This window comes from Mobula hypostoma, chromosome 3, assembly GCF_963921235.1.
Source record: "Mobula hypostoma chromosome 3, sMobHyp1.1, whole genome shotgun sequence".
Taxonomy (NCBI): Eukaryota; Metazoa; Chordata; class Chondrichthyes; order Myliobatiformes; family Myliobatidae; genus Mobula; species Mobula hypostoma.
The window spans coordinates 172,590,721-172,618,676 of NC_086099.1; the positions used below are offsets into that span (position 1 = coordinate 172,590,721).

At 41.6% G+C, this 27,956-nt stretch overlaps 1 protein-coding gene across 4 annotated transcripts in view; it reads right to left on the minus strand.

Annotated features, from left to right (window-relative positions):
• The window catches only part of akap9 (A kinase (PRKA) anchor protein 9), a 209,777-nt gene that overhangs the window by 37,218 nt on the left and 144,603 nt on the right, over window positions 1–27,956 (minus strand). For all 4 annotated transcript variants that reach the window (XM_063044116.1, XM_063044117.1, XM_063044115.1 and 1 more), the window contains 8 exons: window positions 27,525–27,629; window positions 21,004–21,156; window positions 17,104–17,280; window positions 14,898–15,620; window positions 13,226–13,390; window positions 12,211–12,669; window positions 10,313–10,373; window positions 3,715–3,824 (listed from right to left, as the gene is read on the minus strand). In XM_063044116.1, coding sequence (XP_062900186.1) covers window positions 3,715–3,824; window positions 10,313–10,373; window positions 12,211–12,669; window positions 13,226–13,390; window positions 14,898–15,620; window positions 17,104–17,280; window positions 21,004–21,156; window positions 27,525–27,629 — 1,953 coding nt within the window. The remainder of the gene's footprint in view (window positions 1–3,714; window positions 3,825–10,312; window positions 10,374–12,210; window positions 12,670–13,225; window positions 13,391–14,897; window positions 15,621–17,103; window positions 17,281–21,003; window positions 21,157–27,524; window positions 27,630–27,956) is intronic.

Genomic DNA, 27,956 nt, shown 5'->3' on the forward strand with positions numbered 1-27,956 from the left:
CCAGGTGCCAGGGTAGGGGATGTCTAGGGTCGGATGCAGAGTATTCTGAAGGGAGAGGGTGAACAGCCAGAAGTCTTGGTACACATTGGTGCCAATGACATTGGTAGAAAAAGGGAGGAGGTCCTGAAGAGAGAATTCGGGGAGTTAGGTAGAAAGCTGAAAGGCAAGACCTCTAAGGTAGTAATCTCAGGAGTGCTGCCTGTGCCACATGCTAGCGAGTGCAAGAATAGCATGATCAGGCATATTAATGTGTGGCTGAGAGACTGGTGTAGGGGGCAGGGATTCAGATTCCTGGATCACTGGGGCCTCCTCTGAGAGAGGTACGACCTGTACAAAAAGAACAGGTTACACCTGAACCCAAGGAGTCCAACATCCTAGCACGCACATTTAATAGAACTGTTAGAGAGGGTTTAAATTAATTTGGCAGGGAGATGGAAACCAGAGTGACAGGGCTGAGGAAGGGGAAAACTGAAATAAATCAAAGATAGCATGCAACAGAAGTTATACAAAGAACAGGGAGGAGATGAGGCTTAATCAAAGCCAGTGGCATGAGTTACAGGACAATGGAGGCATGGTGCAATTAAATCAGAAAGCAACAAATACTGGACTGAGGGTGTTGTACTTGAATGCACGTAGCATAAGGAATAAAATGGATGATCTTGAAATTCAGCTACAGATTGGCAAATATGATGTTGTGGCCATCTCTGAAACTTGGCTAAAGGATAGCTGTCATTGGAAGCTGAACATCCAAGGATATACGGTGTATCAGAAAGACAGGTTAGTAGGCAGAGGGGGTCTTTTGGCTCTGTCTATAAGAAATAATATTAAATCATTAGAAAGGGATGACACAGGATTGAAAGGTGCAGAGTCTTCATGGGTTGAGTTAAGAAATGGTAGGGGTAGAAGGACCCTAATGGCAGTTGTACACAGGCCTCCAAACAGCAGCCGAGATGTGGATTACAAATTACACTAGGAGATAGAAAAGGCATGTCAGGAAGGCAATATCATGATAATCGTTGGGGATTTTAACATGAAACTGGATTGGGAAAACTAGGCTGGTACTGGACCTCGAGACAGAGAATTTGTAGAATGTCTAAGGAATGGCTTTTTAGAACAGCTTGTTGTTGAGCCCACTAGCGGATTAGCTGTGCTGGATTGGGTGTTGTGCAATGATCCGGAGGTAATAAGAGAGCTGAAGGTTAAGGAACCCTTAGGGAAAAGTGATCACAATATGATCGAGTTCACATTGAAATTTGCAAGGGAAAAAAATAAAATCCAATGTGTTGGTATTTCATTGGAATAAAGGAGAGGAACAGGCTGAAGCTGACTGGAAAGGGACATTTGCAGGAAAGACAGCAATGGCTAGGGTTTCTGCAAAAAACAAGGGAAGTGCAAGACAAATATATTCCAAATAATAAGAAATTTCAAAGGGAAGAAGGACACTACCGTGGCTGACAAGTGAAGTCAGAGCCAAAATAAAAGCAAAAGAGAGGGCATGCAGGGAAGCCAGAGCTAGTGGGGAGATAGAGGATTGGGGAGCTTTTAAAAACTTGCAGAAGGAAATGAAAAAGGTCATTTGGAAGGAAAAGATGAATTATGAAAGGAAGCTGGCGACTTATGTCAAAGAAGATACTAAAAGCTTTTTTAAGTATATAAGGGGTAAAAGAGAGTCAAGGGTAGATATAGGACCAATACAAAATGACACTGGAGATATTGTCATGAGAGATGCAGAGATGGCAGAGGAACTGAATGCGTATTTTGCATCAGTCTTCACAGTGGATGTCTGCAGTATACCGGACATTCAAGAGTGTCAGGGAAGTGAAGTTTGTGCAGTGAAAATTTACGACTGAGAAGGTGCTTAATGGTCTGAGGGTGGATAAACCTCCTGGACCTGATGGAATGCACCCTGGGGTTCTGAAGGAAATAGCTGGAGAGATTGCGGAGGCATTAGCGATGATCTTTCAAGAATCAATAGATTCTGGCATTGTACCGGATGACTTGAAAATTGCAAATGTTACTCCGCTATTTAAGAAGGATGTGAGGCAGAAGAAAGGAAACTATAGACCTGTTAGCCTGACATCAGTGGTTGGGAAGTTGTTGGAATTGACTGTTAGGGATGAGATTATGGAGTATGTGGAGGCACATGACAAGATAGGCCAAAGCCAGCATGGTTTTCTGAAAGGAAAATCCTGCCTGACGAATCTACTGCAATTCATTGAGGAAATTACAAACAGGGTAAACAAAGGAGATGCAGTAGACATAGTGAACTTGGATTTTCAGAAGGCCTTTGACAAGGTGCCACACATGAGGCTCCTTAGCAAGATAAGAGCCCATGGAATTACAGGAAAGTTACTAGCGTGGGTGGAGCATTGGCTGGTCGGCAGAAAACAGAGAGTGGGAATAAAGGGATCCTATTCTGGCTGGCTGCCGGTTATCAGTGGAGTTCCACAGGGGACGGTGTTGGGACTGCTGCTTTTTATCATGTATGTCAATGATTTGGACTAGGGTATTAATGGATTTGTGGCTAAATTTGCCGATGATACAATGATAGGTGGAGCAGCGGGTAGTGTTGAGGAAACAGAGAGTCTGCAGAGAGACTTAGATAGTTCAGGGGAATGGGCAAAGAAGTGGCAAATGAAACACAATGTTGGAAAGTGTGTGGTCATGCACTTTGGCAAAAGAAATAAGCGGGCAGACCATTATTTAGATGGGGAGAGAATTCAAAATGCAGAGATGCAAAGGAACTTGGGAGTCATTGTGCAAGATATCCTGAAGGTTAACCTCCAGGTTGAGTCAGTTGTGAAGAAGGCAAATGCAACGTTGGCATTCATTTCTAGAGGGATAGAATATAAGAGCGAGGATGTGATGTTGAGGATCTATAAGGCACTCCTGAGATCACACTTGAAGAATTATGTGCAGCTTGGGACTCCTTATTTTAGAAAGATATACTGACATTGGAGAGGGTCCAGAAAAGATTCATGAGAATAATTCCAGGAATGAAAGGGTTACCATAAGTGGAACGTCTAGCAGTTCTTGGGCTGTATTCTCTGGCGTTCAGGAGAATGAGGGGGGATTCTCATAGAAACATTCTGAATGTTAAAAGGCCCGAACAGATTAGATACGGCAAATTTACTTCCCGTGGTAGGGGAGTCTAGAACAAGAGGGCACGATTTTAGGATTGAAGAATGTCCATTTAGAACTGAGATGTGGAGAAATTACTTTAGTCAGAGGGTGGTAAATCTGTGGAATTTGTAGCCACCAGTGGCTGTGGAGGCCAAGTCATTGGGTGTATTTAAGGCAGAGATAGATAGGTTCTTGAATAGCCAGGGCATCAAAGGGTATGGGGCAAAAGCAGGGGAGTGGGGATGACTGGAAGAATTGAATCAGCCCATGATTGAATGGTGGAGCAGACTCGATGGGCCGATTGGCCTACTTCTGCTCCTATGTCTTATGGTTTTAAATATACTGTGCAATTTTATGATGAAAATGAGGCTAGCAGTAAACTGAGCACTTCTCTCAATATCATTAAATATTCTAAATTGTGTACAGAATAAATGTTCTTAGTGATGTCTTAAGTCCACATCAGATAATAATCCCAAAAAAAACTGCATATTGGAAGTCTGCAAAAAAAAAGTCAGAAATGCTTACTGCAACAATGCGGCTTACCCCAACTCTATACAAGGTTTTCTGTTACTGAAACTATTAGATTCTCACCTTTATTTTGTCAGGGAGATTCTCTGTACCTTGTTCAAAGGTTGATTGAAGTGCAGGAGTAATATTGCTCTGCCTTCTGGTTGCTTCTGATATGGTTGTATATTCCTGCCCTGAGAAGCAAAATCAAAGGTTCATGAAATCCTCTGGGAACCGTCATGTGGAAACAACTTGAAATGACACGTCAATGACTCGGTGCCCACCACCCATTATAAGGAAATTATAGAAATGTTTCATTAGCAATAGATGTTGGAAAGCTGTACAAAAATGAACAAATACAAGGCAACATGAATGCACAGACAGCAAGCTTCAGCTAAAAAAAAGGCAAGTTGAAAATTAACCAGTTGGGTAGATCTGAGTACATCAAGACAATAAGACGAAGGTGCAAAATTACGCCATCAAGTCTGCTCTGAAAAAATCTGTAGAGGATTATTCAGAAACTAAAAATCTAAAATAAAAACAAGAAATGCTGGTATTCAGCAAAATCAAGCAACATCTCAACAAAGAATATTTCAGCCCAATGACTTGGAAAAGTAAAAAGGAAATAAGTTTTAAGTGTCAGAGAGAGGGAGAGAGAACTAAAGAAGTCTTTGGTTGGGTGGAGACCAGAAGAGATTGACACGTGATGACGAAACCAGCTGAGGGACTTGATAAAGGGTGGTGAAAAAAAACAAATGTTGCTTCTGGGGAGGCATAAATCACAAGAGGAAAAAGAATATCTGAAAATTCAGGGGTGAGAGAAGAAAAAGAATGCAAGAAATGTGACACCAGAAAATTGAGCTGCCTCTATTACGCTTGAGTTGAACTTCCTTTGGAAAAGTATAGGCAGCCTAAGACAAGAGTCAGAGTTGCAGAAGAATAGAGCATCAAAGAGACGAAGGACAGCACAGGATCATGCTTCCAGACTGAAAAGAGATGTTCTACAAACTATTTAACCTGTCTGTTTCCCCACATAGAGGAGTTACCATCATAACAAGAAATGCAGTCTGTTCACAGAGAGTGTGCATGGGGCACTTCGTAGCAGTGATGGAAGCACTCAATTTATCGTGAAGACACAAGAGCTTGCAGATGCTGGAAATGGGAGCAGCAAGTTACCTGCTGGAGGAACTCGGGGGTCAAGCAGTATCTGTGTGTGGGGAGGTGTGAGTGCGGCTCCAGGAAGGAAGGATTTCTCATGGCACAGAGGTGGCAATCTCATCCATCCCATTCTCCCACTTACTTCACTGTGACCTATGGCCTTTCACCTGTCCATCAACTCCACCCTGATTCCACCACCACCCACCTACACAAGGGGCAAATGTACAGTAACAAACTAATCTAACACAAGACGAAACTCGAGTACCCTTGGGGGAACCCACAGGGTACAGACAACACTGGAGGTTAGTATCAAAACTGGGTGGCTGGAGATGTGAGACAACAACTCCACCATTTACAGTATCGTACTGCTCTGCCACTCTTTCCAACTGAACCGCTCAATTACTTCTCCCGCATCCAATTAAATATACCGTATTATAAACTTCTATTTTCTAACTTTTCTCAATTGTAATAGATGCAGTGTCATTCTGACATCTAATGACAAGGTGCTGTTGCCAGCAACAAATGGCAATATGCTGCAGACAGCTCACATAACTGCTAAGTACTTCTCCTCTAAATGTACTTCCTCTGAACTGCAATCGATTGCAGCCTGCAATTTCCCTCTTAAGGATGTACTTCTGAGCCAACTATTTAATCTAGCATTTTGCGATCTCCTGGGGATTTGGCTACGCTGATGCCCGACAGCGAAACTTGAACCTGTGGTCAGATTGATTGCAAAACACCGATTGAAGTGTCAAGCAAAATTAAACTCGTCAAGGTTGAGAGCGGAAAACAGACAGCTGTCAGCACCATCCGCCTGCATTTAACGGGTCTCCTTCTCTTCCTGCGGCCGTTCAGCACCATCCGCCTGCGTTTAACGGGTCTCCTTCTCTTCCTGTGGCCGTTCAGCACCATCCGCCTGCGTTTAACGGGCCTCCTTCTCTTCCTGCGGCTGCTGTCGGGCGAGGGGTGCAGGAGCCATGTTCGTGAGCAGGTGCTGTCCTGCAGCCATTGTGTTCGTGGATAGGCCTCACTCGCCGCAGCGCAGGCTGGGCTCCACAACTGTGGACTCCCTTTTGGGGGCTCTGCACTTTATGTCCCGTGAGGCTTCTGTTTACTTTTTAACTACTATTTGCGCGGTTTGATCAAGGTGCTTCTGCACTGAACTGACTCTACAGCAGCAGCCTGCAACCATCAGCATGCGCCTCAACGTTGAGTTGGCTCTCTGAGTGTGGACTCACTTTCTAGGACCCTGCACTTAACGTTCTATGTGTTATTTGTTTATTTTTATATTGCTTGCATAGTATATTCTTTTTATCACACATTGGGTTCTTGATAGTCTTTGTTGTGTGGGTTTTTTAAAAATGGGTTCTGCTGCGTGTGTTTGTTTTATGGCTGCCTGTAAAAAGATAAATCTCAAGATAGTATACATAGATAATTAATGTACTTCAAACTTTGACATCAATCTGAAACTGTTTCTCCATAAACTTATACTTCTAGCGATTTTTTAAAAAGAAATTTTGCCTCCCAGGTGTCAGGGTCAGGGATGTTTCTGATCGTGTCCACGATATCCTGAACTGGGAAGGAGAACAGCCAAAGGTCATGGTACGTATTGGTACCAATATATATAGGCAGGAAAAGGGAGGAGGTCCTGAAAACAGACTACAGGGCGTTAAGAAGGAAGTTGAGAAGCAGGACTTCAAAGGTAGTAATCTCGCGATTACTGCCTGTGTCACATGACAGTGAGTACAGGAATAGAGTGAGGTGGAAGATAAATGTGTGGCTGAGGGATTGGAACAGGGGGCAGGGATTCAGATTTCTGGATCATTGGGATGTCTGCTGGAGCAGGTGTGACCTGTACAAAAAGGACAGGTTGCACTTGAATCCCAGGGGGACCAATATCCTGGCAGGGAGGTTTGATAAGGCTGTTGGGGAGAATTTAAACTAGAATTGCTGGGGGTTGGGAACTGAACTGAAGAGACTGGGGAAGAGGAGGTTGGTTCACAAATAGAGAAAGCTTGGAGACTGTGTGTGAGGGAGGATAGGCAGGTGATAGAGAAGGGACGCACTCAGATGGATGATTTGAGATGTTTCTATTTTAACGCAAGGAGTATTGTGAACAAAGCGGATGAGCTTAGAGTGTGGATCAGTACTTTGAGCTATGATGTTGTGGCCATTACAGAGACTTAGATGGGTCAGAGGCAGGAATGGTTACTTCAAGTGCCAGGCTTTCGATGTTTCAGAAAGGACAGGGAGGGAGCCAAAGAGATGGGGGCACTGTTGATCAGAGATAGTATCACAGCTGCCGAAAAGGAGGAAGTCAGGGAGGGACTGTCCACTGAGTCTCTGTGGGTGGAAGTTAGGAACAGGAAGGGGGCATTAACTCTACTGGGTGTTTTTAATAGACCTCCCTATAGTAACAGGGACATCGAGGGGCAGATAGGGAGACAAATTCTGGAAAGGTGTAATAATAACAGGGTTATCATTGTGGGAGATTTTAATTTCCCAAATATTGATTGGCATCTCCCTAGAGCAAGGGGTTTAGATGGGGTGGAGTTTGTTAGGTGTGTTCGGGAAGGTTTCTTGACACAATATGTAGATAAGCTGACAAGAGGAAAAGCTGTACTTGATCTGGTATTGGGAAATGAACCTGGTCAGGTGTCAGATCTCTCAGTGGGAGAACATTTTGGAGATAGTGATCACAATTTTATCTCCTTTACCACAGCACTGGAGAGAGATAGGAACAGCCAAGTTAGGAAAGCATAAAGGGAAATATGAGGCCATCAGGCAAGAACTTGGAAGCATAAATTGGGAACAGATGTTCTCAGGGAAATGTATGAAAGAAATGTGGCAAATGTTCAGGGGGTATTTGCGTGGAGTTCTGTATAGGTATGTTCCAATGAGACAGGGAGAGGAAGGTACAGGAACCATGGTGTACAAAAGCTGTTGTAAAGAAGAAAAGAAAAGCTTACAAAAGGTTCAAAAAAACTATGTAATGGTAGGAATCTAGAAGATTATAAGGCTAGCAGGAAGGAGCTTAAGAATGAAATTAGGAGAGCCAGAAGGGGCCATGAGAAGGCCTTGGCAGACAGGACTAAGGAAAACCCCAAGGCATTCTACAAGTATGTGAAGAGCAAGAGGATAAGATGTGAGAGAATAGGACCAATCAAGTGTGACAGTGGAAAAGTGTGTATGGAACCAGAGGACAAAGCAGGGGTACTTAGTGAGTACTTTGCTTCAATATTCACTATGGAAAAGGATTTTGGCGATTGTAGGGATGACTTGCAGAGGATTGAAAAGCTTGAGATATAGATATTAAGAAAGAGGATGTGCTGGAGCTTTTGGAAAGCATCAAGTTGGATAAGTCACTGGGACTGGAGGGGATGTACCCCAGGCTACTGTGGGAGGTGAGGGAGGAGATTGCTGAGCTTCTGGTGATGATGTTTGCATCATCAACGGGGATGGGAGAGGTTCCGGAGGATTGGAGGGTTGCAAATGTTGTTCCCTTATTCAAGAAAGGGAGTAGAGACAGCCCAAGAAATTATAGACCAGTGAGTCTTACTTCAGTGGTTGGTAAATTGATGGGAAAGATCCTGAGAAGCAGGATTTATGAACATTTGGAGCAGTATAATATGATTAGGAATAGTCACCATGGCTTTGTCAAAGGCAGGTTGTGCCTCACAAGCCTGATTGAACTTTTTGAGTATGTGACTAAACACATTGATGAAGGTAGAGCAGTAGATGTAGCGCATATGGATTCCAGCAAGGCATTTGATAAGGTACCCCATATAAGGCTTATTGAGAAAGTAAGGAGGCATGGGATCCAAGGGGATATTGCTTTGTTGATCCAGAATTGGCTTGCCCACAGAAGGTTGTAGACGGGTCATATTCTGCATGGAGGTCAGTGACCAGTGGTGTGCCTCAGGGATCTGTTCTGGGACCCCCACACTTCCTGATTTTTATAAATGACCTGGATGAGGAAATGGAGGGATGGGTTAGTAAATTCCCTGATGACAGAAGGTTGGGGGTGTTGTGGATAGTGTGGAGGGTTGTCAGAGGTTACAGCGGGACATTGATAGGATACAAAACTGGGCTGAGAAGTGGCAGATGGAGTTCAACCATTAGTGTGAAGTGGTTCATTTTGATAGGTCAAATATAATGGCAGAATATACTATTAATGGTAAGACTCTTGGCAGTGTGGAGGATCAGAGGGATCTTGGGGTCCGAGTCCGAGTCCACAGGTCATTCAAAGCTGCTGCGCAGGTTGACTCTGTGGTTAAGAAGGCATACAGTGTATTGGCCTTCATCGATCATGAAATTGAATTAAGGAGCCGGGAGGTAATGTTACAGCTATATAGGACCCTGGTCAGACCCCACTTGGAGTACTGTGCTCAATTCTGATCACCTCACTGCAGGAAGGATGTGGAAACTATAGAAAGGGTGCAGAGGAGATTTACAAGGATGTTGCCTGGATTGGGAGGCATGCCTCATGAGAATAGGTTGAGTGAAATCGGGCTTTTCTCCTTGGAGCGACGGACGATGACAGGTGACCTGATAGAGGTGTATAAGATGATGAGAGGCATTGATTGTGTGGATAGTCAGAGGCTTTTTCCCAGGGCTGAAATGGCTCACACAAGAGGGCACCGTTTTAAGGTGCTTGGAGGTAGGTACAGAGTAGATGTCAAGGGTACGTTTTTTTTTTTTTTTTTTACACAGAGAGCAGTGAGAGAGTGGAATGGGCTGCCAGTGACTGTGGTGGAGGTGTATACAATAGGGTCTTTTAAGAGACTCCTGGATTGGTACACAGAGCTCAGAAAAATAGCGGGCTACAGGTAACCCTCGATAATTTCTCAGGTAAGGACAGGTTCAGCATAGCTTTGTGGTCCGAAGGGCCTGTATTGTGCTGTAGGTTTTTTATGTTTCTATGTTTCTAATTTGATAAGATTTTATACAAGACCAACAGCAGAAATGAAAGCATGCTGTTGACATAATTATGGAACTGATTAAGAGTAACAGAGAACAGGATTCAAGTTAAGTATATGCAGTGTTATAAGGGAAATGTACTGGTGCTTCAGCTTTCATTATGTTTATCAATGACTGAGGAGAAATACAGAAGTGTTTTCATATTTGCTGTTGATGCTGTACGTGATAGAGCAAATTGTACAGATGGGATCAGGACACTGCAGAAGAACATCAAATGAGTAGGGAAATCCATGGCAGACTGAGTTCAAAGTGAGGAATTGTTGAGCCATTTAAGAAAAATCAAATGAGTACTTAGATTACGTGCGAAGAAACTAGAAAATTGTAAAGTGGTCAATATACAGAAATAACCACAAACAGACACAAAACACTGAGTAGATACTGAGAATAAAAGGTTATCTTTAAGGACAGATTGCTCTGATTTCACTATCTTCAATTGGGTCAGAATATTAACAGATACATTGCTATTCTATGCAATATGTTTTCAAGAAATATCAAGTAAAACACAGCACTTTGACATGATAAAAAAAATACTAATGAAGCTTACCACTGACTTCTTTATCCCTGAGTTGCAATGTTGCCAATGGTTCTGGTCTACCAATGTGAACCTAAATGAAGGAAAAGAGGACAAAAGATTATGATAAGTTTTGATGATGCCAATTAAAAGGTTTTTCAGAAATTAAGGAATTTTTAAAATCAAGAGGCAGATAGAAAAAGATGAAAGTGCAGAAGGTGAAAATGTTTTAAAAATACATGTTTTTTTTTATAATAAAGGAAGCAAAGTAATAAATGTTTAGAAATAGGAGTATGTCCTTCTTCAAAAGGTCAAATCCAGCATATTTACATTCTATTCACTTGTCAATACTTCGACTAAAGGAATTTTACCTAAGGCACTTGATAATATTACTGATGTCCGTAACCCTGTTCGTGATATGTAGGATAAACAAGGGTTACTCAAAATTTTAACATCTTGATTAATACAAGAACCATTTCACACAAATTTATTAAAAGAATAGCAGATGTGCTGGATGTTTAATAAATGGTCGATTTATTAAACAACCTGCTAGATATGACTTGTCATATGAAGAGCTTTTGATTGCTCTGGGCCTGTATTCACTGGAATTCAGAAGAATGAGGGGTAACCTCATTGAAACATATCAAATAGTGAAAGGCCTTGATAAGAGTGGATGTGCAGAGGACGTTTCCTGTGTTGGGAGTGTTTAAGACCAGAGGACACAGCCTCAGAATAGAGGGGTGTCCTTTTAGAATGGAAATTCCTTGAGCCAGAGAGTGGTGAATCTGTGGAATTCCTTACCAGAGGCAGCTTTGGAGGCCTAGTCTTTATGTATTTTTAAGGCAGAGGTTGATTGGTCAGGGCATGAAGGGATACAGGAGAAGGCAGGAGATTGGGGCTAAGAGGAAAATTGGATCAGCCATGATGAAATGGCGGAGCAGACTCGATGGGCCGAATGGTCTAATTCTTGGTCTTACATGGAAATAGTGACTATAACAGCAGTGTGATTTTCACCATTTCCCCCAAAAGCTGGAAAAACTTTTGAAATTAGCTGATGATGGGCCATTTTGTACTTATAATATTAATTTCTTTTTTTTTCAAACTTGCATTCAGCTTTTAGTTACATCACCTGACATCCTATTACACTCGACCAACTGAAGAATTTGCTTAAGTGCATCCAAGCTTCCCAGGTTGACTGAGTGACTCAGAAGAAGCACCATATTCTTCTTTTCTGTCGTGGTAAGGTCCCATTTACAATTCTTCATGTGTACAATGGCAGTGAAACCATGTGCTTTCTTTCATTACTAACAGAAATATAACTTCCAAAAAAAAAAAATCGCTGATCTATCCACAATCCATTGGACCCTGAAAGCCTTGCCTTAATTTCCCCTGAACCAGTTTGTGTCTCTGTACTGGGTGACTAAGACAAAAAAAATAATTAAAAGAAAAAGCTATCAAACATCTTGGCAGTTGGAAGAAAAATGAGCCTACTGTGCATCTTTAACATAGTAAGCAATCTCCAGTTGCATCTTTGAAGTATCATCAAAATATATCTGGCACTTAGGCAGAAAAAGAGATATACCACAGCCGACTAAAAGCTTGGTCAGGAACGTAAGGTTTGATTTAAGGGAGGTTTATGCCTTTGAAAATGCAGAAATGGTTAGGTAGGAAATTCCAGATCTCGGGGTTAAAACAGCTGAACATATGACTGTCGACAATGAAACGATGAAAATCAGCAATTCACAGGTTAGATATAAAAGCATGCAAATTGTACAAATCTTAATGAGCGAGGCTAAACAACCCTAATCAGAGAATAACTTATAACCTGCTGTAGATGTAACAAAATGATTCAACTGTTTCTTTTTAAAAGCCATTGGATCAAGTGTGGTATCTTCACTAGAATGATCAGAATTCCAGTAATTTGCACTAACCATTGTTTTAAGAGCATCATATTTTTCAGTCAGTTCATTTATCTGTGTTGTGTAGTCTTTTTTCAAAGCTTCCATTTCAGCAGAGTGCCCTTCTTCCAGCTTGTTCATTTCAACAGCATGTAGCTCTTTCAGTTGATCAATTTTCTCAGAGTATTGTTTTTTTATATTTGTAATTTCCTCTGAAGGAATAAGTGAAGGCTTAATTTGTTCTTCAGCATTTTCCAATTCAATAACATCCGCAATTGGTATTTCAGTTTGTAATGTGGAATTTGCTTGGATTTTTATTGGCCTTTCTTGAATTAAATCATTTCTTGGTTTATCAACCTCATCAAAGTTTCTACACTCTTCAGGAGTTTGCTTGTCTTGTTCAAAATGAGCAGCTTTCTCTTCTGCTTTGCATAAGGCTTTGGTCACAGTACTGAGCTTTTCCTGAAGATTTATTATGACTTGTTCTTTTGCCTAAATAAGAGAAAAACAATTCAGGTTTTCAATTTGCAAGTTAGATTTCATAAACAATCTCTTAGAGAGGTTATGTATCTTAGACTTGAGGAGGTCAACACTTTGTTGCAGATGAATATATTCTTACATACATTTTCAGAATGTTGCTTATACACATTTACAAAATATTACTTGTACTTAACAGTTTAGTCAGAAAAGATAATTAGCAATTCAAGACCTATTATGAGTTTTTCCTCAGTAAACTGGGTTTAAATTCCTTTCCGTCAAAAATAATGTCTTAAGGGGTGAATCAAGTTGGATAAATCGATTTCCATTCAAGGAAACCTAATTACAATATCATACCTATTCAAAATTAACAGTGGTTTAGGAGGAGCACAGGAGACAGTGCATGAGACAGAGGAATAGAAACACTATTAGAAAGACGAGACTGTGATAATAGAGAGTCAGAGAATGAGGGAACAGAGTCTAACAAAGAAGAGCCTGTGACATGTGCAGACTGCAGATGCCGACTGTCAGTAAGTTTCTTCATACAGAAAGAATAGCTTTCAAAATCTACCTGCAGGTCTTCCAGGAGTTTTTCTGTCTCCTCTCTGCAACTATTTAATTCTTCTTTGGTAATTGCAGCTTCAGCTTTGACCTGATTTAATTCTACAACCAGGTCAGTTATGGAAGTGGCATCTAGCTGAGTAGGTTGTTCTACTGATGGACTTGTTTTAACATCCTGCAAAGCCAAGGAGATTTTTTTTAAAATGTCATATGTTTACAATAATAAGATGAGATTATCAATATGACAAATAGAGGGCTATGGGTAACCTTAGGTAATGTCTAAGTAAGTACATGTTCAGCACAGCATTGTGGGCTGAAGGGCCTGTATTGTGCTGTAGGTTTTCTATGTTTCTATGACAATATTAAGAACAAACGATCAGGTCTCTAAACTTAATTTTTCATTTGATGTATTTTAAATGTTGTCCTAACAAATTCTTCTTGCAGCTCATCAAATAATGGTAAATTGGTACATCGAACAGAACAGCACAGGAAATGGCCCTTCAACTTATGATGTCTGTGACAATCTTGATGCTAATTTAAACTGTACATCTGCCTGCAGAGACTCTATATTCCTCCATTCACTGTCTGCACACAGGCTTGTATAAATGCTTCCTATATCTTACTACCTTGTCTACATTCACCCCCCCTTGCTACTGCATTTCAGGAATATATCTGTAAAAACAAAACACTCAACTCATAAATCTCCTTCAAAATACACCTCTCATCTTAAACCTATGCCCACTACTATGTGACATTTCCACCCTGGGGAAAAAAAAACTATCTACCCAACCTATTCCTCAATCTTATATACTGGTATCAGGACACCCCTCAGTCTCTGACGTTCCAGAGGAAACAGTTCAATTTTGTCCACCTTCTCCCCTTGTCTAGTATTCTCTAATCCAGGCAACATCCTGGTGAACCTCTTCTGCACTTTCCTTCTTGTAATAGTGACCAGAACTGCACACAATTCTTCAAGTGTGGCCTAGCCATTTTTACAGAGCTGCAACACGATTTCCCTACTTTTACAACGTCTCGACCAACAAAGGCAAGCTTGCCATACAACTTCTTTACAACTCTATAAACTGTGTTGCCACTTTCAAGAAGCTATAGTCTTACACCCAAGATACATCTATACATCAGCGTTCCCAAGTGTCTTGCCATTTGCCATATAATTTCCTCTTACATTTAACCTCCTGAAGTGCAACAGCTCACATTTGTCTGGATTGATCTCCATCTACAGTCCTGCTGAATCCTTTGACAATCTTCCTCACTATCCACACTCCTCCAATTTTTGTGCTGCCTGCAAACTTACTAATCAGCTCACTTACAATTTTGTGCAGATTACTTGAAAGTAGCACAAACAACAGAAGTCCCAGCAATGGTCCTATGGAATATCAGTGACCACAGATCCCCTGTCAGTACAACATCCCTCCACCACTACCCTCCATCTTCAATGGGAAAACCAATTTTTAATCCAGGCTAACATGTCTCTATGGATTCCATGGTTCTTCTGGACCAGTCTACCATGAGCCACCTTGGCAAAAGTTTTATTAAAGTTCATGTGTAAAACATAAATTGCTTGAACTTCATTGTTCGTCTATGTCAGCTCCTAAAAAGACTCAGTCAAGTTTGTAAGGTATTGTTCTTTATGATGTGGAATTATTTGATCCCATTGGGCGTACCTGCATTTGTTCTCCTTCCTGTAGTTGCTGCACCAAAACAGTGTCTTCCTTGATATTGGGAATGTGACCTTTTCCGTTGATTTGATTCAGTTGTTGCTCTAGGCAGAGCCCAACTTGTTGCTGTACAGCCTTTAACTGTACCTGACTCACGAGAACTGTTGCCACTTTTTCTCTGAGAGCTTCTTCCAGAGCAAGAATTTGCTTCTCATGTACTTCAGTTTCAGCCTGGGCCTGTTGCTTTAGGTTTTGTATTTGAAGGTTACATGAATCTAACTCTTTTTCTTTCTCTTTGATAGCAATCTGCAGCTCCTGCATCTGGACTGTCACACTGTTTATAGTGTCTTGTGAACCTTCTGGAAAATTGCCCCTTTTCTCCACTGTGCTATTTGCCAATTCTAATCCCTGAGTTTGCAACATTTTGCTTTGCTCTTCAAGTTTCTGCTTTGTGAATATCACCTCTTCTCTCTGCTTATCTATCTCTTGCTGCAGAAGCTCTTTTTCCACATTCATCACATCAAGCTGATGCTTCAAATTCTCTTCCTCTTCAGAAGAAACTAATCCCAATGGCATTACTTTTGTCAGCTCCTGTTGTAACTTTTCTATAACTTCATTTAATTGTTCAACCTCTTCCTCATTATGCTTTTTAAGACGTTCTTGGTCACTTTTAAGATATTCTATTTGGGCTTCCAAGTCCCTGATCTGCTCATCCTTTTTCTCAGTAAGCTGAAAAAAGAAAAACATTGTATAAATAAACTGAATTTCCAGCATTAGGAACACTGTTGAGATTAGTTTCAATTTCAATTAGGCTCAATTTTCAGCTACTTTAACAAGCATGTAATCACCTAATTCTGTTTTCACTACATCTCTGCTTTATCACTCTATTGCTTCCAACTTAGAAAAGAAATTTTACTGCTGTCCCAACATAAGTTTATCATTTCTAAAACCAAGAGAAAATCTGCAGATGCTGGAAATCCAATCAACACACACAAAATGCTGGAGGTACTCAGCAGGTCAGGCAGCGTCTATGGAAAAGAGTAAACAATCGACGTTTTGCGTCGAGACCCTTTATCATTTTTACCTCTTATTTTCTTTTGTCATGCACTGACCTTTAACTACTGCATCTTTTTGGTAATTTACATCATGAACCTCACTCCGAAAACATCACCATGACCCTGTTTGCACCTTTCTTGCCACAATTCTAGTGTAGCCATTATATTTGCCACTATTATTTGCTAACTGCTTTCTTATGATCAATTACACCAACTGCCTCTTATTTAATTCTCTCTTCCAAATAAATCGTCCTATGCATATTCATGGTCTTCCCTCAGAACCTTGCTGGCACAGTGACTATTCACTATTCCCAAGATTCTGATCATAGCCAAGTTCAAAGGCAGCCATTTTCTTGTAAACTTCATCACTTGCATCCCCTCTACTCCAGCTGACCAAAATTCCTTTCACACTTTCATCTGGAAAAATTGCAACTCAAAATGAGCAATTCATTCCCTTCTGGCTCACTTTGGACATTCTATTTACTAGTTTCATTGTGATTCATAACCTACTAAACTATTCTTTTTCCTTCACCCATGATGGTAAGGCTTTGCTACACTGAAATTTTTACTCAGTATTGATTTGTGCAGTGTATTCACAAGAGCTTGATCTTTTAGGTATAGTTCCATCAGTTATATTTCAGTAAAAGTGCATGATTATGTCAAGCACCATTGAGTGTGACTCTCAACATGCCCCATTTCTGTAAGAACCCTGGCTTCTTTCCTTTGGTTTTAAGATTTGCTTTAAATCTTGTTTACGGCACTCACACCTCCAATAAATGTAAAGAATTTAAGATAGAATTTACTATTCAGAAGAGTTAAATCAGAAGGTACAGGAGCAAAATTAGGCTATTTTGTTTTGGTCAAATGTAGTACCATTTCTGTCATTTATTAGGCGGGGACAAAAAGAATGCCAAACTTTTATCTGTGTCAACAACATATGGGGCTCAAAAAACAGCAAAAGATTTAAGGATCTCTTACGCGCTGCTGAGTCTCAATTTGAGATCTAGCAATTTTTGGTACAGAGCACTTTTGGATTAAAGAAATCGGGATAAAAGGATTAGAAAGGCACTAACATTTGGATATAAATTTTCTATATTTACCTTTAGAACACATCAGAGAAATAACTCATAAGAGACCACTTATCTGATTTTACTGACCTTATTGTCAGAAAAGATTTCCAGTTGTTGCTGCATTGTTATAATTTGCTCATTAAGTTTTACTATTTCTTCATCTTTTTCTTTGACATTTCTAGATAAATTCTCAACAGGTGACTGACGGTTTTCAAATGATTCACTAGAATCTTTGAGAGATGCCAGCAAGTTTTCCACCTTATTCTGTCAATTGAAGGATGAAACATAATGTAAAAATATTCAGTGATTAAGGATAAAATGAATTTTATTTCTTAAATGCAATTTTAACACAAAATGGAAACATCTATATGGAAAATGTATTGGTTTCAAGGTGGCATTAGCCAATGTCAGGATATGTGCGCTGGAGAATATCAAGGGATATCCAAATTAAACCCTTTATAATAATCAATAAAAACATCACTAAAGTATGAGATGCAAATACAGCCAAATATGGAAAACTATCCAAAAAGGTTTGGATAGTGTTATGAAAGCAGTTAGTTACTAATATTACAGGTTTTCTCTATGATCACAGATCTGCCATCTTAACTGGGCAGAAACTTCCACTCCTGAGTGCAAATTTATACTCAGCCTTCGATTCAGAGAAGTGCTGATCCTGGGTGCTCCAACGAGTAAGACCAGGATGTGTACTTGTTGAACCTGTATCAGCTTACACAGTATTAAATAAAAATGATCTGAATTTATTGTTTTTTCCACCTCCATTGCAGAGATTAGAAAATAATGGGGTAGAGTAACAGATGTGCTACCCAGGGATACCCAGCATTTCAGATATATACGGGGGCAAATAAATCTGGGACCCAGCACTGAATGTTGGCAACTCCCTTCGGAAATGCGAGCTGGAATCAATAACAGTTTTGTAGTGCATATACAATCTCTAGAGCAGGGGTTCCTGACCTTGTTTATGGTACAGAGCCCTACCATTAACTAAGGAGTCCATGGACCTCAGGTTGAGAACCCCTGCTCTAGAGAAAGGCTTTCACAAACTTCTCAACTTAACAATCTATTACAAGAATTGTACTTTGTCTTGTAAAATCATTAGAGCTTTTGGTGTCTCCAGTTACCACAAAATGATTCTGAACTCAAGGGATCAATGCAATTTTTCAAGCAGATGGAAACAAAGGGAATGGATGAGATTTTAATGAATATTTCTCTTCAGCAGTTACTATGGAGACAACAATCGAAGCTAAGGAAATTGAGAAAATGAGTGACATTGTCTGGGACAAGTACAAACTAGCAGAAAGATGGTATTGGAGGCCTTAACAACACACACAAAATGCTGGAGGAATTCAGTAGCCAGGCAGCCTCTAGGAAAAGAGTACAGTCAACATTTCAGGCCAACACCAGTCCTGCCGAAGGCTTTCGGCCTGAAACACTGACTGTACTCCTTTCCTAGATGCTGCCTGTTCTGTCCTGATGAGTTCCTTCAGCATTTTGTGTGTGTTGCTCGGAATTCCAGCATCTGCATTTTGTTTGTGATTGGAGGCCTTAAAGTGCATTAAGGAGGATAAATTCCCTAGGCCTGATCTAGGACATTTTTGACTTTGTGGAAAACTAGAGAAGAAATTGCAGAGACCTCTGCAGTGATTCTTGCTTCATCTCTGGCCACAGGTGAAAATTGGAGGAATGGAGGGTGGCTAATGTGGTACCATTGCTTATAAAGGGTAGCAAAAACAAGCCAGAAAACTAACAGGCCAGTGAGTCCAACATCAGTGATGGGAAAATTGTCGGAGGGGGTTTTGAGGGACAGGATCTATCAACATGTGGAGAGACAAGGTCTGATTCAGTACAGTGAACACAGCTTCGTGGCTTGGGAAATTGTACATAATAAATCCCTTGGAGCTCTTCAAGGAAGTAACCAAAAGGGCAGATGAGGTTAGAGCAATGGAAGTTGTCTACATAGATTTTAGCAAAGTCTGTGACAATGTCCCTCAAGACAGTCTAGTATGGAAGGATAGATTGAATGGATGATGGTTGAGGGTTGGTTCTTGGACTGGAGGATTGTGTCTACAGGGCTGATACTGGGACCTTTATTTCTAGTAATTAGTATAAATGATTTGTATGTTAATGTACAAGACCTTTGTGTGTGGTAATAAGACAGACGGTTGCAGAAGGTTGTGAAATTACAGGGATTCTTTATCAGCATGGTGTGTGGGCTGAGGACGGGCAAATGTCTCGGGGAGAGCCTTGGGGAGTTATGGACAAGAATGACCTAGAAGTGCAAGTGTACAGTTTGCTGAAAATGGTGTCACAGGTAGATAGGGTGGTGGAGACAGCGTCTGGCACACTGGCCTTCAGTCAGGGCATTAATTATAGGAGTTGGGAAGTTATGTAGCAGTTACACAAAATGTTGGTGAGGCCACACTTGGGAGTATTGTGTCACCCTGTTATAGGAAAGATGTTATTAAACTGGAAACAGTGCAGAAAAGATTTACCAGGATTTTGCCTGGATTTGGGCCTGAGTTACAAGAGAATTTGCATAGACTTGGACTTCATTCCCTGGAACGTTGCAAATTGAGGGGTGATCTGATAGAGGTACATAAGATCACAAGGAGCACATACAGGGTGAAAGCATATAGCCTTTTTCCCAGGGTGGAGGTGAAAAACAAGAAGGCATAGGTTTAAGATCAGAGGCAGAAGATTTAAAAGGGAAATCAGGGGTAGCTTCTTCATATAAAGAGTGGTATGTATTTCAAAGGAGCTGCCAGAAATAATGGTTGAGGCGGACACATTAGCAGCATCTAAGAGCCATCTAGACAAGTAGGTGGATAGGAGACGTTAGGAGGACTTTGGGCCAATGGGACTATTTTGCTGGACAACACAGTCAGCATGGATGAGTTGGACTGAAGTCGCTTGTTTCCATGCTGCATGACTGCATTAAATCTTTGAGTTCACCATAAAAAATACTCTTCATATGATGACAATTTGTAACTTTAACGGTAACTTCTATGCAAGGCCTGTAACATTACAGGTTGAGCACTCCTTATCTGAAATGTTTACAGCCGGAAGTGTTTCGGACTCTGAATTTTGGAATGAATATATATATAAAGAGATACATTGGGGATGGGACACAAATATAAACACGAAATCCATTTATATTGCATATAAAGCTTATATATACACCCTGAAGGTAGTTTTATATAATATTTTAATAGCTATCACTACTTCAGCCGCCAGGTGGGCACTTAATGGCTGTTTGGCATTACCATCATTCCCAAATTTGTGTGCTACTGGTAAGCAGTCTTTGTTTTACACTTATTCATCACATGTATGTACTGATGGAGCCATTCAGCATCTAGATTTTCATCGGCGACAATCTTGGGAAACTTATCAATGAATTTCTCTGCTGCTTCGTGATCAGCAGATGCTTTATCACCATAAATCTTTAAAAATTTAACGTTGTGTCTTTTCTTAAATCTTTGCAATCAGCCTGTTGAATATTCACAATTACCCTAAATTTTCAGGTCGTTGTGATAGATCTTTGCTTGTGTCAACGATCAGCATACTGTTAAGCGGCATTCACTCTGACACTGATGAATCCACTCTTTCAATACACATTCAAGTTCTTCATTTTTCACTTTATGCAGTGTTTATCTATTTTTCTTTCCATATGTGAGGCCATTTCTCAGAAACAGTCTGTGGTGCGCAGAGACCTGTTCATTGCCTGGGAACCTTTCCTTGTTCCTAGTCCCAGCGTCTTGAGGCATTTTCCATTTGAGACGTCATGACAATGCTCCAAAAATGTCAGATTTTGAAGGTTTTTGGATTTTGCAATTTTGAATAAGGGGTGCTCAACCTGTATTTAGTTGAAATTTGCAATCTAATCTTAAAACTATGGTTGCTCAACTAATTAAGTTAAGCTAATCAAAGTGCAGTAAACAGCCTTGTGTTGCTGAATGGGGAAGCACTTGCCTTAAGTTGTTTGTTTTCTTGTTGGATCTCCTGTAGTTGAGTGGTAGACTCCTTCCTCTGAATTTCTAACTGCATATGCAATTGCTGAACTTCTTCATTCTTATTTAATAGCTCTTCTCTGAACTGTTCTAATTGTTCTTCCAAGTTTCCAATCTGTAATCCAGCACAATCCAAGTGATTAACCATCAATCATCAACAGTGTGATTTTCCTTTGTATAAAATGTAGTGCACAAAGTATAGTCATATGTATCCAGTGATGAAACTTCTTTAACTAAATTTCTTTCATTGTACAAAAACAAATAACATGCTTATGCAAAGTATAAATGGCAGTTCATGTTATAGAGTAGACAAGGAAAACAAGACAGTAGGAAAGACAATCATAGAGAGCATGGAGGCATTAATAAGACAGGCCATTAAGAAATCTTGGACCAGGGCAAAGATTTAAAAAGTTATGAAACTTTTTTAATGTATGCTCTGAAAAATTAAAGCCCAGGTAGAAGATCATAACAGGATACTCCCGGAACTAGGGAATGGTGAATAATGGCAAAGTAAAATCATGTACATAATAATGAAGAGGTCAATGGAAAACAATTGGTAAATGTGAGAAAAAATGCAGCAAAAAGGTGTGTCAAGTCCAAGCATTTGAAGCAATTCAGAGCTGACTTTCATGATCATAAATTATGTTATTAAAGTGCAATTCCAACATACTTCTTAAGTTTCAGAGATGTTCAGAAATAATATTTTTAAACATTAATCTGATTTGCTAAACTGTAATACATTCCTGGTTCATATAATCCATATCACATCAATAATGTCTCTGCCTAAACCTGTTCATGTAACTTTCTCACATTCTAATGACTTCTTCTAATTAATCTCTCTACGTCCTTGCCCTTCAGGTCAGCATTAACCTATACCTTGAATGCTAAAAAGCACAACAGCCTCCAAGGTCAGTACAGTCAACAGAGATGTCTTAATGCATTTAAATGAACTATCGCTGCTTAAAACCGACGGAAACAACACGGTCTGTGGTCGGAAGAGCCCACGGACGACACCTCGGAGGAAGCGGGGGCGTAGATCAGGATTACAAGTGTATTTAAGGAAATGGGGTTTTAAACTCCCTATACCGACTATCTTGTTGGCGAACATTACGTCCCTGGTGAATAAAATCGATGATCTCAGAGCCAGGGTGCTGAATCAGAGGAACATTAGGACTGCGTGTGTCCTTTGTTTCACGGAATCCTGGTTAACCCCTTCTGTACCGGATGCAGTGATTCATATCAACAGGTTTACTGCACACCGTCAGGATAGGCCTATAGAGTCTCTCAAAAGCAGAGGCAGATGAGTATCCTCATGATCAACTCCTCTTGGTACACAAATATATCAGTGCTGTCCTAATGCTGCTCAACCAGACCTGGAATATCTAGCAGTAAATGCCGCCCTTTTTACCTACCATGGGAGTTCTCTGGGGTCATTTTGGTAGCAGTTTACATTCCACCTCAGGCCAACGTCAAGCAGGCTTTAGATGATCTGAGCAATGGGATCAACATGCACAAAAGAGTGCACCCCTAACACCTTCACCACCGTTTTGGTATATTTTAAATAAGCCAGTCTGAAGAAAATCACCAAGCAACTACCAACGACAGATAAAGTCAAGTCAAGTTGCTTTTTATTGTCATTTTGACCATAAGCTGCTGGTACAATCGGAGTAAAAAGGAAACAACGTTCCTCCAGGGCCATGGTGCTACATGAAACAACACAAAACTACACTAGACTAAGTGAGACAACACAAGGCTACACTAGACTATGTAAAACAACACAAAAACTAGACTACAAACATACACAGGACTACATAAAGTGCACAAAACAGTGCAGGCATTACAATAAATAATAAATAAGACAATAGGCACAGTAGAGGGCAGTAAGTTGGTGTCAGTCCAGGCTCTGGGTATTGAGGAGTCTGATGGATTGGGGGAAGAAACTGTTACATAGTCTGGTTGTGACAGCCTGAATGCTTCGGTGCCTTTTGCCAGATGGCAGGAGGGAGAAGAGTTTGTATGAGGGGTGCGTGGGGTCCTTCACAATGCTGTTGGCTTTATGGATGCAGCGTGCGGTGTAAATGTCTGTACTGGTGGGAAGACAGACCCCGATGATCTTCTCAGCTGACCTCACTATCTGCTGCAGGGTCTTGCGATTCTAGACGGTGCAATTTCCGAACCAGGCAGTGATGCGGCTGCTCAGGATGCTCTCAGTACAACCTCTGTAGAATGTGGTGAGGATGGGGGTGGGAGATGGGCTTTTCTCAGTCTTCGCAGAAAGTAGAGATGCTGCTGGGCTTTCTTGGCTATGGAGCTGGTGTTGAGGGATCAGGTGAGATTCTCCGCCAGGTGAACACCTGGTGCTCTTTGGTGTTCTAATCGATCTCTACGGAGGAGTCGTCGATGTTCAGCGGAGAGTGGTCATTCCGTGTCCTCCTGAAGTCAACAACCATCTCTTTTGTTTTGTTCACATTCAGAGACAGGTTGTTGGCTCTGCACCAGTCCGTTAGCCACTGCACCTCCTCTCTGTATGCTGACTCATCATTCTTGCTGATGAGACCCACCACGGTCGTGTCATTGACGAACTTGATGATGTGGTTCGAGCTGTGTGTTGCAGCACAGTCATGGGTCAGCAGAGTGAACAGCAGTGGACTGAGCACACAGCCCTGGGGGACCCCGCGCTCAGTGTGATGGTGTTGGGGATGCTGCTTCCAATCCAGACTGACTGAGGTCTCCCAGTCAGGAAGTCTAGGATCCAGTTGCAGAGGGAGGTGTCCAGGCCCAGCAGTTTCAGCTTTCCAATCAAGTGCTGAGGAATGATTGTGTTGAATGCTGAACTGAAGTCTATGAACAACATTCGAACGTATGTGTCTTTCTTGTCCAGGTGGGTTAGGGCCAGGTGGAGGGTGATGGGAAGGGCATCGTCTGTTGAACGGTTGGGACGGTACGCGAACTGCAGGGTTTCCAGTGAGGGGGGCAGCAGGGTCTTGACGTGCCTCATGATGCGCCTCTCGAAACACTTCATGATGATGGATGGGAGTGCAACGGGACGGTAATCATTGAGGCAGGACACTGAAGACTTCTTCAGCATGGGGACGATGGTGGCGGCCTTGAAGCATGTAGGAACGAAGGCACTTCTCAGGGAGATGTTGAAGATGTCAGTGAGAACATCTGTCAGCTGGTCTGCACATTCTCTAAGCACTCTGCCAGGAATATTGTCTGGTCCAGCAGCCTTCCGTGGGTTGACCCTGCACAGTTCTCCTCACATGGGCCACAGTAAGACACAGCACCTGGTCATTTGGAGGGGAGGTGGTCTTCCTTGCCGCCACGTCATTTTCCACTTCAAAACGAGCGTAGAAGTTGTTCAGCACATCTGGGAGAGAGGCATCACCAGCACAGGCAGATGGTGTTGTTTTGTCGTTGGTGATGTCCTGAATGCCCTTCCACATGCGCCGCGTGTCGCCGCTGTCCTGGAAGTCGCTGTGGATTCGGTGGGCGTGTGCACGCTTTGCCTCTCTGATGGCCTGGAATTGTTTGGCCCTCACTGTTGTTAGGGCTGCCTTGTCACCTGCTCTGAAGGCGGAGTCACAGGTCCTCAGCAGCGCACCCACCTCTGCAGTCATCCATGGCTTCTGATTAGTGCCTGTAGTGATGGTCTTGGCCACAGTGACGTCATCGATGCACTTGCTGATGTAGCTAGTCACTGATGCCGTGTACTCCTCTAAGTTGGTAGAGTCGCCATCGGTTGCAGCCTCTCTGAACATGTGCCAGTCAGTGTGCTCAAAGCAGTCATGAAGAGCAGAGATGGCTCCTGCTGACCAGGTTTTCACCTGCTTCTGAACTGGTCTGGAGCAACTGACAAGCGGACTGTATGCTGGGATTAGCATAACAGAGATGTGGTCTGGGGGCGGGGCTCAGCCAGTACATGTTGGGGATGTTTGTGTAAACAAGGTCCAACGTGTTTGCACCATATGCTGATGAATTTCACTTGCAATACCAGAGGAAACAACACACTGGACCATTGCCACACCACTATCAAGAATGCATACCGTACTATTCCACACTCTCACTTCAGGAAGTTTGATCAGCTGGCTGTACTTCTACTCCCTGAGTGTCGGCAGAGACTGAAGACTGCAGCACCAACAGTGAGGACCCAGAAGGTATGGACAAGGGAAGCACAGGAGCGCCTACAGGACTGCTTTGAATCGGTGGACTGTACTGTATTCAGGGATTCATCTTCGAACCTGGATGAGTATGCTGCAGTTGTTATCGACTTCATTAAAACCTGTGTGGATGAGTGTGTGCCCACAAAGACTTACTGTACATTCCCAAACCAAAAGCCATGGATGAACCGGGGAGTACGTCGTCTGCTGAAGGCTAGATCTGTGGCATTCAGGTCTGACAACTCAGGCCAGTACCAGAAAACCAGGTATGATTTGCGGAGGGCTACTTTAAGGGCAAAGAGTCAATTTCGAATGAGGTTGGAGGCGACATCAGATGCAGGGCAACTCTGGCAGGGTCTGCAAGACGTTACTTCCTACAAAGTGAAACCCAATAGCATGAATGCTTCACTACCAGATGAATTCAATGCCTTCTATGCACACATTTAAAGGGAGAACACAACCACAGCTGTGAAGATCCCTGCTGCACCTGATGACCCTGTGATCTCTGTCTCAGAGGCCGATGTTAGACTGAACCCTCGCAGGCAGAAGGTCCCGATGGAATACCTTGTAAGCTCTGAAAACCTGTGCAAACTAATTAGCAGGAGTATTCAAGGATATTTTCAACCTCTGACTGCTATGAGTGTTAGTTCCCACTTGCTTCAAAAAGGCAACAATTATACCAGTGCCTAAGAATAATAATGTGGGCTGCCTTAATGACTATCACCCAATAGCACTCACATTGACAGTGATGAAATACTTTGAGGTTGGTCATGACTAGACTGAACTCCTGCCTCAGCAAGGACCTGGACCCATTGCAGTTTGCCTATTGCCGCAATAGGTTAATGGCAGACACAATCTCAATGGCTCTCCACACGGCTTTAGACCACATGGACAACACAAACACCTACATCAGGATGCTGTTCATCGACTATAGCTCAGCATTTGATACCATCATTCCCACAATTCTGATTGAGATGTAGCAGAAACTGAGTCTCTGTACTACCTCCTGCAATTGGATCCTCGACTTCCTAAATGGAAGACCACAATCTGTGCGGATTGGTGATAACATATCCTCCTCGCTGACGATCAACACTGGTGCACCTCAGGGGTGTGTGCTTAGCCCACTGCTCTACTCTTTATATATCCATGACTGTGTGGCTAGGCATAGCTTAAATACCATCTATAAATTTGCTGATGATATAACCATTGTTGGTAGAATCTCAGGTGGTGAAGAGAGGGCATACAGGGGTGAGATATGCCAGCTAGTGAAATGGTGCTGCAGCAACAACCTGGCACTCAACGTCAGTAAGATGAAAGAGCTGATTGTAGACTTCAGCAAGGGTAAGACGAAGGAGCACATACCAATCGTCATAGTGGGATCAGAAGTCGAGAGAGTGAGCAGCTTCAAGTTCCTGGGTGTCAAGATCTCTGAGGATCTAACCTGGTCCCAACATATTGATGTAGTTATAAAGAAGGCAAGACAGCGGCTGTACTTTATTAGGAGTTTGGAGAGATTTGGCATGTCAACAAATACACTCAAAAACTGCTTTAGATGTACCCTGGAGAACTTTCTGACAGATGCATTATTGTCTGGTACGGGTGGGGGTGGGGGGGGGGGGCTACTGCACAGGATCGAAAGAAGCTGCAGAAGGTTGTAAATCTAGTCAGCTCTATCTTGGGCACTAGCCTACAAAGTACCCAGGACATCTTTAGGGAGTGACCTCTCAGAAAGGAAGCCTCTATTATTAAGGCACCCAGGGCATGCCTTTTTCTCACTGTTACCATCAGGTAGGAGATACAGAAGCCTGAAGGCACATACTCAGTGATTCAGGAACAGCTTCTTCCCCTCTGCCATCCAATTCCTGAATGGACATTGAATCTTTGGACACTATCTCACTTTTTAAAAAAAAAAATACAGTATTTCTGTTTTTGCACTTTTTAAAATCTATTCAATATACGTAATTGATTCACTTGTTTATTTATTATTATTTTTAATTTTATTTATTTCTCTCTGCTAGATTATGTATTGCATTGAACTGCTACTGCTAAATTAACAAATTTCACGTCACATGCCAGTGATAATAAACTTGATTCTGATGTCAGAGTCTCAAAAAATGAGCGACTCTGTCATGTTTTAAGTTACTTTTTTGGGATGTGGACATTGCTCAGTATTATTGTCACTTCCTAATTGCCCATGACCAGAATGCCTTGTTAAATCATTCCACATTGCTGCAACCTGGACAGCAGATTGCGACCTTGAGCGAAACTAGTAAACCAGAGGGTTTTTTCTAATGACTATCATTATTACAAAGACCAGCCTTACCTCTTTCTCCTTTCTTTCCAGAGCATCACGTTCTGCTTGCAGCTGTGTTTGAAGTGTACTATCCCCTTTGACTTCTAAGGTAACCAGTGGTTTTCTTTCTTCAATCTTTTTAATGGCAATAATAAATTAGAATATATTTGCTTACAATAACACATTACAGTCATATCTGCATGGAGCAATATAGATACCATAATATTTTCCTGCAAGAAAAGATTTTGTCACCCAAGTCGTCCATTCAAAATAACTCACTTGTACAGCCTATTTTCTTGAATCTCAGAACTTAGTCATAAACATACCATGTTATTGTTGCATAGATAGAAAATTATGAATATAATTTGTTGGTAAATATGATAGGCAAATACATTCTGTACAGGGCATTAAATTTTTTCTTTGTTCTAGTTTGTTCATATTTTCGGATGTAGCAAACAATTG